The 18,667-nt window shown below is 35.3% G+C and overlaps 1 protein-coding gene and 1 non-coding gene across 2 annotated transcripts; both read left to right on the top strand.

The window, feature by feature from the left end:
• Window positions 1–381: 381 nt before the first annotated feature.
• On the top strand, window positions 382–2,375 carry LOC146936652 (F-box protein SKIP23-like). Its single transcript, XM_085751353.1, has 2 exons — window positions 382–1,471; window positions 2,083–2,375. The coding sequence occupies exon 1, from the start codon at window positions 382–384 to the stop codon at window positions 1,453–1,455; it is 1,074 nt and encodes a 357-aa protein (XP_085607479.1). The 3' UTR covers window positions 1,456–1,471; window positions 2,083–2,375.
• Window positions 2,376–7,383: 5,008 nt separating this feature from the next.
• On the top strand, window positions 7,384–7,491 carry LOC146936651 (small nucleolar RNA R71). The gene has a single exon (XR_015033711.1). It is a non-coding gene; the product is annotated as a small nucleolar RNA R71 (small nucleolar RNA).
• The last annotated feature ends 11,176 nt before the right edge of the window (window positions 7,492–18,667 follow it).

Below are 18,667 nucleotides of genomic sequence, written 5' to 3'. Positions count from 1 at the left end.
TTTTTTTCCAAAAGTTCGAGGGGATCATAGCATCTGCTGCTTCTGGCTCCATCCCTGAATACAAGCATGTTTATCTTGCTACTATGCTTTTGATAGAAGCTTAATGTGATGGTTTAATCAGCAATATTGAACAATAATATTAAGCGTTTGTCAATCTTTGTACGTTTGTGCATCAAAGTACTATCTATAATATTGAGCAATCAGGTTTACTAAAAAATTGCATAAAAATAAAAGAGTTACAAAAAGTAAGATTTTAAAATAAAAATCTTTATTTTTTACTGTCTTGAAGTTATCCTTAAATAGTAAATTTTCAATCGTGTAGCATGTTTTACTAGGGTTCGTTACTATAAAAGAAAGGAGAATCAGTAACACACAGCAGCCATGACATCGACTGACTGGTGTGAACTCCCAACTGAGCTTCTAAATCTGATATCGCAACGAATGGATGATGAACTCGATCTCATTCATTTTCGATCGGTTTGTTCAACATGGCGGCGCTCTTCCATTTCAAATCACCATCCCAATTCTACCCTCAAGGTTCCACTTCTCCGATTCTCATATAATCTCTCTAATACCATCAACAACACCAACACTTCTCGGTTTCGCCGCCTCTTCAAACGCACTCTCTTTCTCATTAAACCACTCCGACACCGTAAGCCACTTCGTCCTTGGTTGATTAGAGTTACCCAAAACTCACATGGCAAAACCAAACTCTTCCACCTACTCTTCAACTCAGTCTACTCTTCTCATGGTTTTCCTCGTGTGCTTGACTTCAATAAACTCTCCGTCCTCAATTTAGGAACTGATTTCATCCTGGACTACGGAGACATTAATCGTCGTAACTATTTCTTCTACAACAAGAAGCGTGAAAAATTCCTTGCAATCACGTGCAATGGAGAAAACCCTATGGTTCTCGGCATTTCGGAATATTTCCCCCATCCTATGCTGTTCTGTTACCTCAACAAATTTTGGAAACCCATTTCCGACATGTCAACTAAATATGTAGATATTTGTGTGTTTAAAAGGAGGTTTTACTTGGTCGACAATACTGGTCGGACAGTTACAATTGAATCGGACTCGAGTGTCCAGTTAGTGGATAATCCTTTTATTCCTGGAGATAGAAAATTACTGGTGGAGAGCGAGGGCGAGTTGTTGTTAGTTAATATTTATGAGAATCTTAAGACTTTTGATGTGTTTAGACTTGACGAGAAGAATAAAAAATGGGTGAAGTTGATGAGTTTACGGGATAGGGTTTTGTTCTTTGTGAATGGATGTTCATTTTCTGCTTCAACTTCCGATTTGTGTGTTGCCAAAGGGAATTTTGTCGTCTTTATCGATGATGCATACAGGATATGTACTTATTTCTGTAATTATTGCTTGGGTCGAAGTCAGCAATTGTCTGTGTCTGAATATCTCAGCTTGTTCTCGGCACCGGAGTGGATTGTCAAAAGTTAATTGAATTCCTAACAGAGTATGTTATCTTGCATTCAAAAGTTTCTTATTTGCTTCTGATATTTGCATTATTGTGCTTAGTTAATGTTATTAGACTGGAGACCGATGCATGCAGTCCAAATTAGGAACGTCTGCCCCCACTAAAAAATTGTTTTTTTAGCATTAGAGATAGAATCATTTTATTAGTCCCCTATTTAAAATGAAGTTTTGTCCGTAGATGTCTAAATCTCAAATCGAATAATCTAATTTTAGAATGTTTGTTGCAGTGTGTTGATTCTTTCCTCTTAATATAAACTATCTTCTAAGGTAGGTGTTTTGAAAACAAATTGACATTCGGGGAGGTGGTTGTGGCGAGTTGGGGGTGTGCATGCAAGAACTATGTCGATTAAGTCAGTAAGAGAGAAAAGAGTGAGATGTTTTAGGATAGAGAATGTGTACCTCGACTCGTGATCTAAGAATCTTTTGATACCGTCGTCGATGTGTGACTGTTGGATTCCTCAAGTGCCTGGCTACTTATAATGCTAAATCATGTACAATAGATAGAAAACCTGTTTGCTTTATTATAAATTTATTAGGATTTTGATCTTCACAATTGTAGATCCTAACAGGAAACCTTATCAATTTATGCAGGGGCTATAGAGAGAAAGATGACGAGACAAAATATCTAGGTTCAAGCGCAAAATATTGCAGTAATAATAGTGCAAAAAGTTATCATTTTGAATTGATTACTCAATTCCCACTACACATTTTTTATATATTTAGAAGAGTTATTACTTCTAGTTGATTATTCTCACACTTTATTTAATTTACTTTATCACCGCACAGGTTTGATAAATTTTAATTTGTTAATGCAAGTGTTTCTTATAATCCTTGGTTTTAGTCTGTGCTACGTGAGAATTCACAGGTTTTGATTTTCTTTAGTTGTGGAAATGCAAGAATAATTTACATTATCTCTTGATAGGGCCAAACCGCAAGTGCACGGCCTATCGAAGTAATAGTAGTAAGTAAAAGTATCGTTCCGCTAGGGAGTTGTTCAACTTAATTAACTTTTAGTAAATGATTAGAGGAGAGAAAGTTAGTAAAAGGGAGTTTGATTGCTGAAGGTAAAAACAATAATAATAAAGAGGCATCGGGATCATTGGTTCATCATAATGACAAATCCTTCACTAGACAAGACCTAAACATCTAATTTCATGGTTTACACACTAATTTCTAAAGACCGGTTTCCCTTAGCCCCTCACCTTTCCGATGAAAGTCCGGTGAGAGTTTACTTCTAGCAACCAAGCCTATTTCGCTGACACGATTACTAGAAGATGCATAGAGGATTGAAACTACTCTTTGTCTCAATAATTGCAAAGACTATTTCACTGTTTTGCAATTATTGTCTAGATTCACTTGTTCCAACATCAAGACTCCGCTCTCGCTTTATGAATTGATGTTTGGGATGATGGATTAACGATTATCAAACCCTCCGCTTTCGCTTCCACAGTTTGATAATTGTTAATCCACGTTAAGACGGTGAATCTAGATTAGAAATTAGGGTTACATAGAAATTAGGGTTTAGGTTTGTTTTGTTTAGGATTGAGTCATTAGACTCCCCAACAATCCCAAGACGAAGAAGTCTACTCACTCATGTTCATCGTAGACATGGGGGAAGAAGAGAGATAAACAGTAAAATAAATTGCAAAGAAAGTAAAAAGGAAATAAAGACTTTTTATTGAAATAATACTTGAAATAAACAAAGTAAAAGGTGAATGTTTATGGTGGAGAGCTACTCTATTTATAGCTTTACAATCGACTTAGAAACTAAGCAACTAAAAGGGTAAAACAGTAAAGCTGCAACAGGGTAACTTGGGCCCGAAGAAAAAGCAGCAAAAGGGGATTCTGGAGGTGGCACGGCCGTGCCACATGTTGGCACTGGCCGTGCCAAGCTTCTGACTTGATGGGAACATATTTTTGTTCCGTATCTTCGTATTTTCGCACTGTATTTGCTCCAGTCCTCTTTCTTTTGCTCCAAGACACCTTCCACCATATATTCGTTCCTAAAATAAAATAAAAGACAATTTAAAGTAAAATATTCTAAAAGGAAATAAAATGCAATATAATTAAATCAAATCTTATTTAAAACTAAACTAAATAAAGCATTAAAATATACTAATCTATGACTCATCAAACTCCCCCACACTTGAATCTTTCCTTGTCCTCAAGCAAAAGGCAATAGACATAGCAGCAACAAAAGATTTATTCATGGCAATATTAAGAACACATGTCTCAAACGAAAGGCTTTGCTTCAAGTACACTAATTACAATTTCAAATACTTCTCATGAACATATTCTACCCAACACCAAGTCTCAAGTGAGTGTGTGTGTGCAGTCCAACCCTTTTCTTGCTCCTGTATAAGACAGATATTATGAGGAATAGGTTCTATCCTTAGTGCTAAAGTAACCGAGAAAAGTCCTTTCTTCATTTCATATAAGAGTGATGGGAATTTAAGTTAAAATTAGATTAGATTAACAATTAAGCACAAGGGGCTGCAGATGCTTAGGGGCTATCTATCCTCGTAGGAAGTCTTCTCGGATGTAATTGTCCTTTCCCCCTAGATTCAAAATCACCCTAAGCAGTGCTGCAAAATTATTATTTGTTTCATCTCCGCGTAGGAAGTCTTTTTGGATGTAATTGTCCTTTCCCCCTAGCATTGATGAATTTGTTTCACTTTAGGTTCAAATTAGGGAGTCACCACCACAATTAGGAAGTTAGGGATTGTCCTTTCCCCCACATGTTGGTGCCATTCTCCCGCCCCATTTAACATTAACAAATTAATAAGAATATAACAATTAAGAACAATTTGATTAATTTCCCACACAAACTTATACTACTTTTACTCTTAAGACTTTAAAGGGTCTAAGTTAACACTAAAGATAGAACGTGTTCCTTAAAATACCTATTCATACATTTGCTCAAGGATTACAACCGGGTGCTTTTCTCATTGGAGAATTTCACAATAAAACAAGACATGGGTATAGCAAGTACAAAAGAAACACAAGAAACTACTTTTATGTACAAGAAACAACCTTTAGAGAAGAGACAAAACAAAAATTTTTATGCCATATTTTACATTAAAAACAAGCTACTAGTCATGCCTCTTGCTATAAAAACAAAACAAAAGAATAAAGTTCAAGGGAGTTTGGGAACACTACGACTCTAAACACTTTATTAGGCCCCCCCACACTTAGGGGAAGCATTGTCCTCAATGATTCAAAAAGAAAAATAGAAGAAGAAGAAGAAGAAGAAGAAGAAGAAGAAGAAGAAGAAGAAGAAGAAGAAGAAGAAGAAGTAGTAGTAGTAGTAGAAGAAGAAGAAGAAGAATAGTAGAGGAAGAGGAAAGCTCACAATTTTATTGAAGTCCATAGTGGACTTTGGATTATAACTTCCACCGGCTTCTTGTTCATGGTGCAAGTTTGCACCTACCTCCTCTTTATTACCATCATCACCATCATTATGTACCTGTGGGTTAGTACCAACATAAAGCAAATTTTCCACCACCTCCAGAATAGTTAAGTCCGGATTAGGTAGAATAATCAAACAATAAGCTCTAATAATTCTCCATTCATATTGGTAATTGTGAGTAGGGCCATGGATTCTAAGGAAGGAGAAAGTAGTATATAAGTCTAGATAATAGTTCCCCTCTATCCTCTTGATCCCTTGATTTACACTCACCCCAAACTTCCTAGCAATAAAAGTGATGATTCCACCTACCATTATATCACCCTTATCGTCCGGTTTCGTTTTAACAATTGAAACAAGATAATCAAGCAAATAATAGTAAATGTTAATATGATGGTTATAAAGCATAGCCCACAATATAAACAGCTCTCATCATTCCCTACCTCTTTCCTACTCTATACGGTGCAAGCCATAACCCTTTGAAGGTACCTAAGCACAGGGTTGTGTTATTCAACAACCTAATCACATGTTCATCTATTTCTAGTCTATCCATAACATTATCATCAGGGTACCTGCAAGGAGAGATATTTCTAGAGATTTAGAGATTTATACCAATTTAATTGCTCAGAATCCTTGAATTGGATCCCATGATTGCGGGCTGATGATTGCTTCTTGCTTGCACCACCTCCAGAGGCTTCAATCTTCTTACTTTCTTCATTGATGTCATTGACCTTAACTTGACTTGGTGTGGATTTTGGGTGAAGGTTAGGGTTAGGCAAGGTTTTGGTTGGGAAGAGTTGGTTTAGTGATGGGGTTGTGGTTTAAGTGAAGTTTAAGAGTTGAATGATGGAGATTGGTGAAGAAGTTTTGGTTTTTGGGTTATGGTTTAATGGTGTATGAATTTGGTTTAGAGGGTTATGGATAAAGGATGAAAGAGATTATTTTGAATGACGGAAAAAAAATAAAAATTTTTTTTTAAAATTTTTTTTTTTTTTAAAAAAAATTATTATTTTTTTTTTTGGCTGAAAAGTTGGCACGGCCGTGCCACCACCGGCACGGGCCGTGCCAAGCTTCTGGAGGAGAGAAGGAATTTTTATTTTTATTTTTTTGATTTTTTTTTTTTTAAAATTTTTATTTTTTTTTGAAAAACATTTTTTTTTTGTTTGTTTCAGGTCAATGACTTCAACTTTCTTTCACTTTTTTGTATCATATTGGACAAATACCTACAAAATAAATTAAAATAACACAAAACAAACAAAAATAAAAGCAATAAAAATCATAGGTTGCCTCCCACGAAGCGCTTGTTTAGAGTCACTAGCTTGACGGTTAGAAGGTGGTTTATCTATCCTATACCCAATCTCTCAGAAAGGGATAATGACAACAAACTAACATGCTCTCCCAAATCACACATGGCTTTCTCAAATGTTTTATATCCTATGACACAAGGTATGGAAAATCTCTCTGGATCCTTAAGTTTAGGTGGCAATTTGTTTGGAAGTATTTCAATAAAATTTCTAAACTGCTCATCTAACTTGGATTTAGCAAACTCTTGTGTTAAATGAATTTTAGGCTCATGAGATGGTGAGACAAATGGCTTGTCATTCTCTCCTATAGCTTTCTCACTTTGAGGCTCATCACTTCCTATCTCTTCTTCATTGCTATGAATTTTACCAACGGGGTCCTCTAATTGGTTACCATCCCTAAAAATAATAGCACTTATATGGTCTTTGGGGTTGGTTTCAATTTGGCCTAGAAGGACTTCGGAGGTTTGAGAGGGATTAGCCACCTGTTGGGGTACTTGAGAAGTCTGAGTCTCTATCATCTTACTGTGAGTAACTATGGAGTCTATGTTCGATGTATGTTTGGCAAGAGAGTCCTTCAAAAATTCAGTTTGATTTTTAAGCTCTTGGAGCTGCTTGGATTGATCAATAACACATTTTTCTAGTAAAATTTCCAAGCTGGATTTTTGAGGAACTCCTTGGTTGTTTGCATAACCGGGTGGTGTTGTTTGTTGTCCAAAAAGATTTTGAGGGGTTTGAAAAAAAATTTGATTGTTTTTAAACCCTTGATTATATTGAGCATAGTTTACTTGCTCAGGACTTCTAACAACACTACCTAGTTGGCAATCAATGCCAATATGGCCAAATACACCACAAACTTCACAAAGAGGTGATACAGGGGGAGGTGTGACAGCACTAGTATTTATTTTATCAAATTTTTGTGTGAGTGCGTCAACTTTAGCAGCTAGATGATCAAGGGAAGAATTTTCATACATACCTACCTCTTTCTGAGAGGGTGAAGGAGCAACATTAGTGGTGTCCCTTCCGTAGGTCCACTGATAGTGGTTTTGTGCCATGTCCTCGATCAAAGCATATGCTTCTGTGTATGTTTTGTTCATCAAAGCTCCACCTGCAGCTGCATCAACATAAATTTTTGTGGGATACAAAAGGCCATTATAAAAAGTGTACATAGTAAGCCAATTTTCTAAACCATGATGGGGACAAAGTCTAAGCATTTCTTTGAAACGCTCCCACGCTTTGTAAAGAGATTCTCCATCTTTTTGAGTGAATTGTATGATTTGTTTTCTTAAGTGAACAATTTTAGAATGAGGAAATAATTGGGCAAGAAAGTCTTGCTTCATTTGATGCCATGAAAAAGGAAAAAGGAAAGTAGTGCAGCCTTACGACCTCTTGGTTTGCATTCACAGTTCCACTGAGTCTTAAAAAAATTGAAATATGAAGATTCGGATCCTCAGTGGGTGATCCGAAAAATTGATTTTGCTGCACTAACTCAATAAGTGCAGGTTCTATTTCAAAATTGTCATCAACCGTTGGGTACACAATAGCATCGTATGACTCATTTGAAGATGAGATTGCATACTCTATGAGAGTGCATTCCTTAGCCATATCGTTATTATCTTCCCAAGAAGTTAAAGGCAAAAGAAGAAATAGAAAAAGATTTTTTTTTTTATATATAAAATAAAATAAGATAAAGAGAAAGATTTTTTTTTTTGAAGTAAATAAAATAAAATAGAATCAAATAAAGATTTTTTTTTGAAAGAAACAATAAAATAAAACAACGAAAAAGTTTCTTATAATCCTTGGTTTTAGTCTGTGCTACGTGAGAATTCACAGGTTTTGATTTTCTTTAGTTGTGGAAATGCAAGAATAATTTACATTATCTCTTGATAGGGCAAAACCGCAAGTGCACGGCCTATCGAAGTAATAGTAGTAAGTAAAAGTATCGTTCCGCTAGGGAGTTGTTCAACTTAATTAACTTTTAGTAAATGATTAGAGGAGAGAAAGTTAGTAAAAGGGAGTTTGATTGCTGAAGGTAAAAACAATAATAATAAAGAGGCATCGGGATCATTGGTTCATCATAATGACAAATCCTTCACTAGACAAGACCTAAACATCTAATTTCATGGTTTACACACTAATTTCTAAAGACCGGTTTCCCTTAGCCCCTCACCTTTCCGATGAAAGTCCGGTGAGAGTTTACTTCTAGCAACCAAGCCTATTTCGCTGACACGATTACTAGAAGATGCATAGAGGATTGAAACTACTCTTTGTCTCAATAATTGCAAAGACTATTTCACTGTTTTGCAATTATTGTCTAGATTCACTTGCTCCAACATCAAGACTCCGCTCTCGCTTTATGAATTGATGTTTGGGATGATGGATTAACGATTATCAAACCCTCCGCTTTCGCTTCCACAGTTTGATAATTGTTAATCCACGTTAAGACGGTGAATCTAGATTAGAAATTAGGGTTACATAGAAATTAGGGTTTAGGTTTGTTTTGTTTAGGATTGAGTCATTAGACTCCCCAACAATCCCAAGACGAAGAAGTCTACTCACTCATGTTCATCGTAGACATGGGGGAAGAAGAGAGATAAACAGTAAAATAAATTGCAAAGAAAGTAAAAAGGAAATAAAGATTTTTTATTGAAATAATACTTGAAATAAACAAAGTAAAAGGTGAATGTTTATGGTGGAGAGCTACTCTATTTATAGCTTTACAATCGACTTAGAAACTAAGCAACTAAAAGGGTAAAACAGTAAAGCTGCAACAGGGTAACTTGGGCCCGAAGAAAAAGCAGCAAAAGGGGCTTCTGAAGGTGGCACGGCCGTGCCACATGTTGGCACTGGCCGTGCCAAGCTTCTGACTTGATGGGAACATATTTTTGTTCCGTATCTTCGTATTTTCGCACTGTATTTGCTCCAGTCCTCTTTCTTTTGCTCCAAGACACCTTCCACCATATATTCGTTCCTAAAATAAAATAAAAGACAATTTAAAGTAAAATATTCTAAAAGGAAAGAAAATGCAATATAATTAAATCAAATCTTATTTAAAACTAAACTAAATAAAGCATTAAAATATACTAATCTATGACTCATCAGTTTCAAGAATAAATTTAATTTTTCCTTCTCTTATTACCACTGTGCCTGTTTTTGCATTACTTGACAATTGTCACCAGAGGTTGTATATCTTGGTTGTGAGAAAATCAAAATAATTTAAGAAACTGGCCAAATGGTATTAGTGTCTCCTAAAAATGATCCTCGCTATCTTTTGAACTGAGACTCATTTGAACATAATAGTTCTTGAGAGTCTAGTTAGAGAAAATGTACATATAAATATATATGCAGGACATCATGGCATTTTATTACTATGATGTAACTGAAATTGTGAAAAATGCAGTTCTTTGTTCTTACTAACTTTCTATGGCTTGATCTGTTCTCTTTGTTTCTTGTTTACTTAGAATAGGTTCTAAAACTTCATCCTTTATTTGTGTCTATTAGGATTGGAAGTCTCTATGTAGTGTTCTATTTTTTACTGTGGTTCGTTGCGCCCAATTTTCTGTGCCCGGCCACGGATGTTATGTTTCTGGCTTCTTGGTCTCCCTCTTGACTTGTTTTCGGCCGTCGGATTGTTGTCATTCAGAAGAGTGGCTTGTGTATCTGTGTTCTCTTGTTGTAGCAGGGAAGAGTAGAACTAGAAAACTGGGGGATGCATTGTTTCTCTTCTGCTCCTAGGGCTTTCCTTCCGTTTTTCTGTTTTTTCTAGTAGCTCCATTTACTTGTAACTGAGCTGCTGTTTTGGAGTTGCGGTTGTAGATGGAAGCCGACGGTGTCTTGCGGTGGTTGGCTTCTGCCCGCAGTCGTGCAGCAGTGCATAGGATTTTTCTGTTTTTTATTTTTGCAATGGAATTATTGATCTAGTCAGTGCTTTTCAGCCAAGTTTCGGTGCCTTTCATCTGCTGATGCGGATGCACTTTGCTTATATCATTGTCATCTCTTTATATACTTAGTTACAAACTACTTCAAAAATATTCATAGTCATGACAAAATTTTATTGAAAGAAGGGAATATATATTGCTGAGGCAGTTATTAGTTATGAATGTCAAAGAGTAGTTTGGAAAACTGCAATGTTATGATTATTTGCTGATTTGTTGAATCGGTTATTAAGATTGCTAATCATCGCTGTATCAAAAGTGTTTAACATAATGGGTTATTGTTAGTTATGTTGATAAACATTATTTTAAAGATATAAGAAAACACAATAAATAACACATATATAGATGTCTTCAAGGGTGTTTCCCAGTGGTATGATTTATGCTAAATGAATCTTAAGAAGGAAGTTCAAGATTCGATCCCCGCTGTGAACAATTTTTTCTTCCCCCTAACTTTTGACCATAATCAAAAAAGCATGAGAGCATTTTCTTCGATTTTTACATTTACTTCTGTACCTGTTTTACTTTTGAGGATATGATTGTTATGCTAAGTGCTGGAAATCGTAGGCTAGCAAGCATAGATGGATAGAAACACTCCGAATGGCCACTTCATAAAGATCATTTCAGCTGACTTTGGTGCTGATATGTAGTTCACCTTTTCCAGCCCACTATTTCTTCACTTCAAAGGATCTTGAGCATGTTTGCAATTTTAGAAAATTGAAAAGAATGTGAAGAGAATAGTACAATTTAGTTCAAGTAATTTTGTTGGCTTCCACCTCCAGTGAAGAAGAAATTGCTCTGGTCGATCTCCCGCAGATGGTACCTGTGTTATATTGTATTGCAAAGATGTTAGCTATGTGTTTGGATATGCGTTTGTTCCATTTTCTCATGTTCCATTTTCTCATAGGGTAGGTTCTTTTTGTACATTACGTTTCTTTGTTTTCATACTTGCACGAATACTTAAATTTACTTTATCACAGTTCTAAAGTGAACCTATCACATGCTATGTTTTGTTTGACTGTAAAATATCAATCATTTCGTTTATTTTTGTTATAATTGTTATCTAAAGTGTGTAGACTAAGCTCCTGATTAGGCCAGACCGCGTAACAGAGTCCTATGACCTTGCCTAAATAAGGCATGACACATTTAGTAAAAAGATTAGAAATGTATGAAGCATCCCAAATCTACTTAAGCAATCATCGGCTCGGTAATTCCCACCTCTACAATTGACAGTTTTAAAATGTATGAAGCATCCCAAATCTACTTTATGTCATGAGTAAGCTATACAAATTAGAAATCATGCATACATTTTACTTTGTTCAGAAAATAAAAACTCAGGAAAAATAATCCTTTGACCAAATGCATTATTGTCATATTATGGTCTATAAAGTCGAAACTTAGTTGATCAGTTACACTTGTATCTCAATTTAATATACTTAAGGTTGATCTCGACTGGTGACTTTAAAAATTCTAGTGTAGGAGCAATTAATTGTTGAGTCTGAGACCTGAAAAGAGAAATAAGAGTTATGGTTCATTGACTTTGCAGACTTTATGTATCATTATTGAGCCAGACTCATATCTTCTTTTTTGGACACATGATTAGGTGTACAAACTGCATTTGTGAAACATAGGAGTCTAAGTCGATACACGCAGAGAATGAACTCCGAGGAACAGTGAGAAAGTATTTGGATAGTATGCCAAAGGAAAAAGAAAACCAGAGGTTACAACTTTAGGCATCAAAATTGAGCTAACCAGCTTATGAAATTGTTTGTGTTAACTATGGTAAACTTGCAAGTTTGAGGACAATTGGACGGGTCTTTAATAATTAATATAATGGTTATTTTTCCCCAAACGTGCGTTGAATGACAATGGTTCAATATGTTTCTGAAAAACCATAAAATGCAACAACTGAATGTTAAGTCTCTGTAGCATACAAAACATTGACCTCACAGTTGTTGTATTTGACTCCATCGACACATGTAAAAATTCCAACATGAACCCATAAACGAAGTACGAAGGTGAACAATACTATATAGAGTCTCAATCCACATCACACTGCATATTCATATTCAAAGTATCAACCAGAATACAGCTGCAAACCCATCGTTCCAAGTTTGCAGTCAACTCAACAGGTTGAAAAGCTTAATGAAAGGAACCCAACTTTGATGAGTGAAACCCAGCTTTGTCAATCTGAATCATAGTACCCACGTGGGGGTCTCATTCTCATCCATAACTCATTCCCATTGCCAATTTTTCCATTGGTTTTGAATTTGTTTTGCCCTTTTGTGTGATTTGTAAACCTATCTTGTGATATGTGAATTTGTGATATGTAAATATTGTTTTGAATTTGATGTTTGTGTCTGTTCTGTAATACCATCTTAGTTTCATTTAATTGTTCCTCAGACAATATTTGAGCTATTTGCCTACATTGTTGAAGGTTGTTTTCTTGTTAAGATAGAATGTTGTATATTTACTATAGTAGGAGCACTAAACATGCATGCTATAATAGTTATATAGATGTTTTAAGGCTTAATTAATGATTTGGTCCCTTAAGTTATTTGTTGGTTACATTTTGGTCCCATGAGTTATTAATGTTACAATTTGGTCCCTTAAGTTAGTATATGTTAACCAAATAAATCCTCACCGTCAGTCTTTTGCCAATACGTTAAATAGGCACATGTGAACGGTTACGTTACAACTAGCAATGTGTATCCACCTTAGACATTGGGTTAACGGTTCTGACGGTGGGGATTTATTTGGTTGACGGAAGATGACTTAAAGGGACCAAATTGCAACGTTAATAACTTATGGGACTAAAATGTAACGAACAAATAACTTAAGGGACCACATCAGTAATTAAGCCATGTTTTAAATATTTAATTTCTTTTGGATGAATGTAAATGGTGTCTTTGTCCAAAATGAAGAGGTGTTTTTGAGTATATACTCTGCAGCATGACAGGGTCCAATGTTGTCATTACCAATACCTATGTACAATAAGCCTGCATTTAAGTTTTGCATAACACATAATTAGATGCCAGTTAATTTAAATTTAACGCCTCGTCATTATGTCAATGCATAGTTCGATCAATTCATTTAGCTGGGCCCAGAGTTTCTTCTGTGACATGTAAACAATTTAAATTTGTTTGGAAGCATGTTGACCTTGAGCATCTTGGTCGTAATAATGTGTCATACCACTTTCTCCTTGCTTTGTAGGTCCTTGGAATTTGGTTCTCGTGTTTACCTGTTTTTGTCATTGTTGTCATCACACTAATTTATACTGTGAACTATTGGAACATTTTAAATGACTTGATAGGTGTTGTCTGTAATTTGGCATGATTGACTGATGACCTTTGTTTACTTGTGATGGAAACTTCTTCCATTAGGCTCATTTATAAAGTTGACAACGAATATTTTAAACACCAAATTCTAGTTTAATTGTATTTGTAAATTTCAAGCTGATTTATTTTGTACTTCTATTTTTGAAACGAAAATAAAAAAGAGAATACATATTCATTAGTTAGAGGACAAATTGTATGCATTAGGAATCTCCACATTGTTTTGTCATGTGTATTTGAACTAGATATAGTTCTGACTATGTTGTAAAAATATTAGCGTTGCGTTTTCTTTGGCTTTGATAGTTATTGCAATTTATAATCAGAGTTAGGTTATGTTTCAGAAGAGTTTAAATCCTTAAATGATATAGAGGTCTTGTTTTTGGAGTGCTTGCAGATTTAACAAAAGCATATTTCCTGCAAGGGGTTGGTTTACAACAGGCAAAGAGTGATTGACTAGCTGCTAAGGGGTGTCCAGAACTCAGAAGATGCTTAATTAGAAGCAATGTTTGATTTATATAAAGAAGATTGTAAACAGATCTTTATGTACTCAGCTGGAATCTTTATTTGTACGTTGTTATTGAAAATTCGATAGTGGAGTTAGACATGCGTTACTCAAATATAAGATCAATCTCCCTGTTGCGATACTTAAAAATGAAATCCTAGGGATTTTTGACAAGTCCATGCTCTTCCTGAGCTGGAAACCTTTTTCTGGAGTTGTTCCTTTTTACTCAAGGCCCATGCTTTACTGTGTTTCCTCTTCAACATAACCTATGGAATATAGTTGAGATCCTTTGTTTGTTCCTCTTCAGCCATCTTTTCAAGTCTTCACTGTCTTTCAATGTAATTTACAATCCAATTTGTCATGCGCATGTTTTTATGTGCCTTAACTTGTAAGCAAAACTTGAAATGAATCTGTCTTATTTTTTTTGGATGTCAGTGCTTCTTTATACGCAGGAAAATCCAATAGACATGTTTTCCTTTTCCTCGAATGCATTGAGATTAGCACGTTAAATTAAGTTGTGTCTCCTATATTTGGTTTCTCAAGATGTGTCATGTTATTATTGTCAATGAAAAATACTATAAACTGTCACGCTGAATTAAAACTGCTTTTTATATAGGTTATTCATTTATCTTCTCATTATCATGTGTTTTTTAAACTTTGTATCATGGTTCATTTTCATTCATTCAACACTCATCTTTAGAATTAATATTTATGTGTAAATGAAGAGGATCTTAGTCAAAAGTTAAACAAATTTGATGTACCAAAGTCCTAACAGGAACTTTTCTTGATGCAGGTTAAAAAAATAAATACTGTTCCATTTAAGAGTGACCCCTACAAACAAATAGTATCTTACTAGTATAAATGAAAAATTCTACTAATTAATTTGATCCCTAATAATTTGTTTGCGACCAAATTCAGTCTTTGACAAAAAAGGCTTAAATATGTTATTCGTCCCTGCAAATAGGGGTCGCTTAAAATTTCGTCCCTGCAATCGCTAATCCTTTTTTTTTGCCCCTGCAAAGTTTAATCAGTTAAAAATTCGTCCCTTGACCCAGTTAATGACTGCCACGTCATCAAAATTACCATAATGGCATGGGAATTGACGAAAATACCCCTGGGCTAATTTTTTTTTTCAAAATTTTGAAAATTCTTTTTTAAATTAAAAAAATCTGAAAAAATAATTAAAAGTAAAAAAAAAATTCGGAAAAAACTGCTAAAATTAAAACTGAAAATTTTCTGGGAAAAAATCGTAAAAAAAATTCGGGAAAAAACTGAAATTTTTTTTGAAGGAAAAAAAACAAAAAAAAATAAGCCAGGGGTATTTTCGTCAATTCCCATGCCATTTTGTTAATTTGATGACGTGGCAGTCATTAACTTGGTCAAGGGACGAATTTTTAACTGATTAAACTTTGCAGGGGCAAAAAAAAAAGGATTAGCGATTGCAGGGATGAAATTTTACGCGACCCCTATTTGCAGGGACGAATAACATATTTAAGCCGACAAAAAATAATATCTAAATTCGTCTCTAACATTTGACTCACATCAATTTACTACCAAATTTTTTAAAATCTACTTTATTGCTAAAAAGAGTCAACATCTGTCTTAGAGTCTAATTCAGAGTCAACTATATCCATCTGGAGGACACGTCGACGAGAAGAGGGTACCATTCAGTTCTAGCAAGAACAAAAGTTCCTTGATCATCCCTGACACAAATATGTTGCATTTGTATTTTAGTCTTGTCGAAAAGGATGCATCTACGTCACATTTTAGGCATCCTAATACCAGTTTCATCCACTTCAACTGTTGGTACCGTCATATGCGGATCAGGTCCATGTCTAATCTGTCTTGCCACATTTCAGCATCCATCAGCTGCACTGCACAATCAACTACCGCATAACTAGAAACCGTTGTATTATTCCAAAGCATGTTCTTTCTTTGTTGCCACAAGCTTGAAACGAGGGAGAATCATCATTATCTATTCCAAAAAAAGAAAAAAATATCCCACCTGTGATAGAGATATTTCGGCCTGCTACACTATCAGGTGTACGACCTTCTACATCAACGTACACGGTATTGGTTGCACCCATAATAACACTGCAGAACTGTTGCTTGCTCCACGTCCATTTACTACCTGCACAAACAAAAAATTAAGTGGAAACTCTCTTCCTCATTATGTTCACACAAGACGCAGCCACCAGAGCAATTGATGTCGTGCTCATGACGATGCGTTCTTGTGGACAAACATTTACGACGGTCACGATTAGTGTTTTGGGTCGTGACATATAAACTATTAGCTATCCGCTATTATTAGCAAACAGAGCATAAGGTGAATAGATGGAAAAACTAAGCTACAACATCATTATCAACTGAGCTACCAAGCCAAGACAAATATTAATGATTATTAATATCAAAAGAAAAATATTAATGATTTTTCCATTTTATTTCTTTTAATATAAAAACTTTTTTTGTTACCATCTTTTTGAAATATAACTGATATATAGTTAAGGGTAAGTGTGATGAAGAAAATGAATACAACAGACTCTAGAATCCCTTCAACCTCCTAAAACCCCATATGCTATCTATCTCTGTTATTTTAAAAAACTCCAATCAAATCATCTTCACCCCTGTTATCCATTCCGGCTCCATCCATCGTCTTCTTCAGCTCTCATTTCATAGGGTTCTGTTTTTATTATATCGTTTCTTAAAAAAGAAACCAAGAAATGAAAGAAAATCGGAATCAGCATCCATGGCGGCATTGAAAATGAAAGAAGACTGGAAAGAACTCCCAAGGGAACTTCTCCATTTCATATCGCAACGAATCGACACTGAAATTGATCTCATTCGCTTCCAATCAGTTTGTTCCCATTGGCGTTCTTCATCCATCCCAAATCATCATCTTGATATTTTGCCATTTGAAGTCCCACTACTCAAATTCCCACTCGACATCGACATTGAATCCAACAACAACAACAATGAAGGCATTCCAATTTCCTTCTGTCTCCAAACATAGTTTCTTCCTCATCAAACCAGCACAAACCTCAAATGGAAAACCCAAACTATCCCAATTTGAACTTCTCTCTTTTGATTTCCCATTCCACGTGCTCGATTTCAGAAAACTCTCCGTCTTCCATTTGGGATGTCAGTCCCTTGTCGAAGAAGATGCGAAACCCTCTTCATCTGATTTCATACTACCTGAAGCTGTCGTTGTTCTCACTTGCAATGGGAAGAAACCTCTCGCTCTTACCAAGAAGAAATATTCTCCTCCCTTTATGTTACTTCTCCGTTGCATCGATGAAACAATGTTTGATTTATATAAAGAAGATTGAAAACAGATCTTTATGTACTCTGCAAGAATCTTTATTTGTACGTATATTGAAAATTCGATAGTGGAGTTAGAATTGCATTATTTTAGAAGTATTAAAGCTCATAGACATGTGTATATTTGTTATGAACTTATGATCCATTAGAGATACCCTTATCGGTCATAATCTGATATATGTGTCTTTTGGTCTAACTAGAGTAATCTAGCGAAGCTGTATAGAGTATAGACAGATTTGAAAACTGAGAATGCTGTGATTTCAGCTTGTTTCAGGGGATGCACATGAAGTAATCAATTGTCGTAGTAGAGGTTGGTCATAATCAGTGTTGGTACTGGTAGGGTTTATTGTGTCTTGGTTGCACCACTATGGTCTGCTGGTTTGAGAAGGACATGTGTAGCAATACTTGTGCCATACCTATTGTTCTTATTAGTACTAAATTGTATGATGAACTTTTGTAAAACACAATTATGGAACTAGACATTACACCACCACCGTTACTCTAATGCATATGGATTCTAGACAAAAATATTATGGAACTTGACACCACCACTGTTATTTATGACTTGATTTGTCTTCGTTGTTTATATTTTTTTATTTGTATTCAACAGGGCCTAAGCCTAAGGGGAAAAACATTACAAAGACACTAATCGCAATGTAGACACACCCTAAAATCATTAGCAAGAGCCTTAATCATCACCGGTTGAGGGGGGTGATTATTGGCAAGCATATCTGCACATATATTAGCTTCCCGGTACACATGCGAAATCCTTGCCTCCCACTCTTCTTCAACATAGTCCTACCATTTGAACTACCAATTTTACTATTACACAAACAGTTAACTACCACTAGAATATCCAGTTTCAAAGTTCATTGTCGCTTCGCCATACATAAGCCTTAATATAATCCCCATATTTCCACCATGTATGCAGTTGTGATACCAAGTGTTTTTGCTAAGCGATTAATCTTCTTGTTTATTTAGATTAGGTTCTTCTCATGAAAGTTCTTAACAGGACCTTTTGTCACTTTATACAGGGGCGAAGGAAAGAAAGAGGACGTGAGACGCAACATTGGGTTCATGTGCAAAACTCGCAATCTGCAAAGTTAGGATTTATCTCAGAGTAACTTGGTTTCATAGGAGAGTGCAGGATCTTACTTTTACTGACCAGGACGTGAGACGCAACATTGTTGATAGCTCTTTTGGTGGTGATGTATATCTTTTTTTGGTGGTTATGTGCATACCCGCACATAATTCCGTAGCAAATGACGCAGAAAAATCCGCATGAAGATACTTCATTGTTAAGTAACCATAAAGAAAAAAAGATACTTACTTGTTAAGTAACCAAAAATTAAAAAAAGATACTTTCCATGGAAAATAACAAC

This window comes from Medicago sativa, chromosome 3 (genome assembly GCF_051527215.1).
Source record: "Medicago sativa cultivar Bolivia chromosome 3, Bolivia_mono, whole genome shotgun sequence".
Taxonomy (NCBI): domain Eukaryota; kingdom Viridiplantae; phylum Streptophyta; class Magnoliopsida; order Fabales; family Fabaceae; genus Medicago; species Medicago sativa.
Note: the sequence above shows the minus strand (reverse complement) of the source record. Positions and strands in the feature narration are given on the sequence as shown.

What these genes read in the sequence shown, in the direction of transcription:
- LOC146936652 (XM_085751353.1), top strand. Translation starts at nt 382, where the DNA reads ATGACATCGACTGACTGGTGTGAACTCCCAACTGAGCTTCTAAATCTG.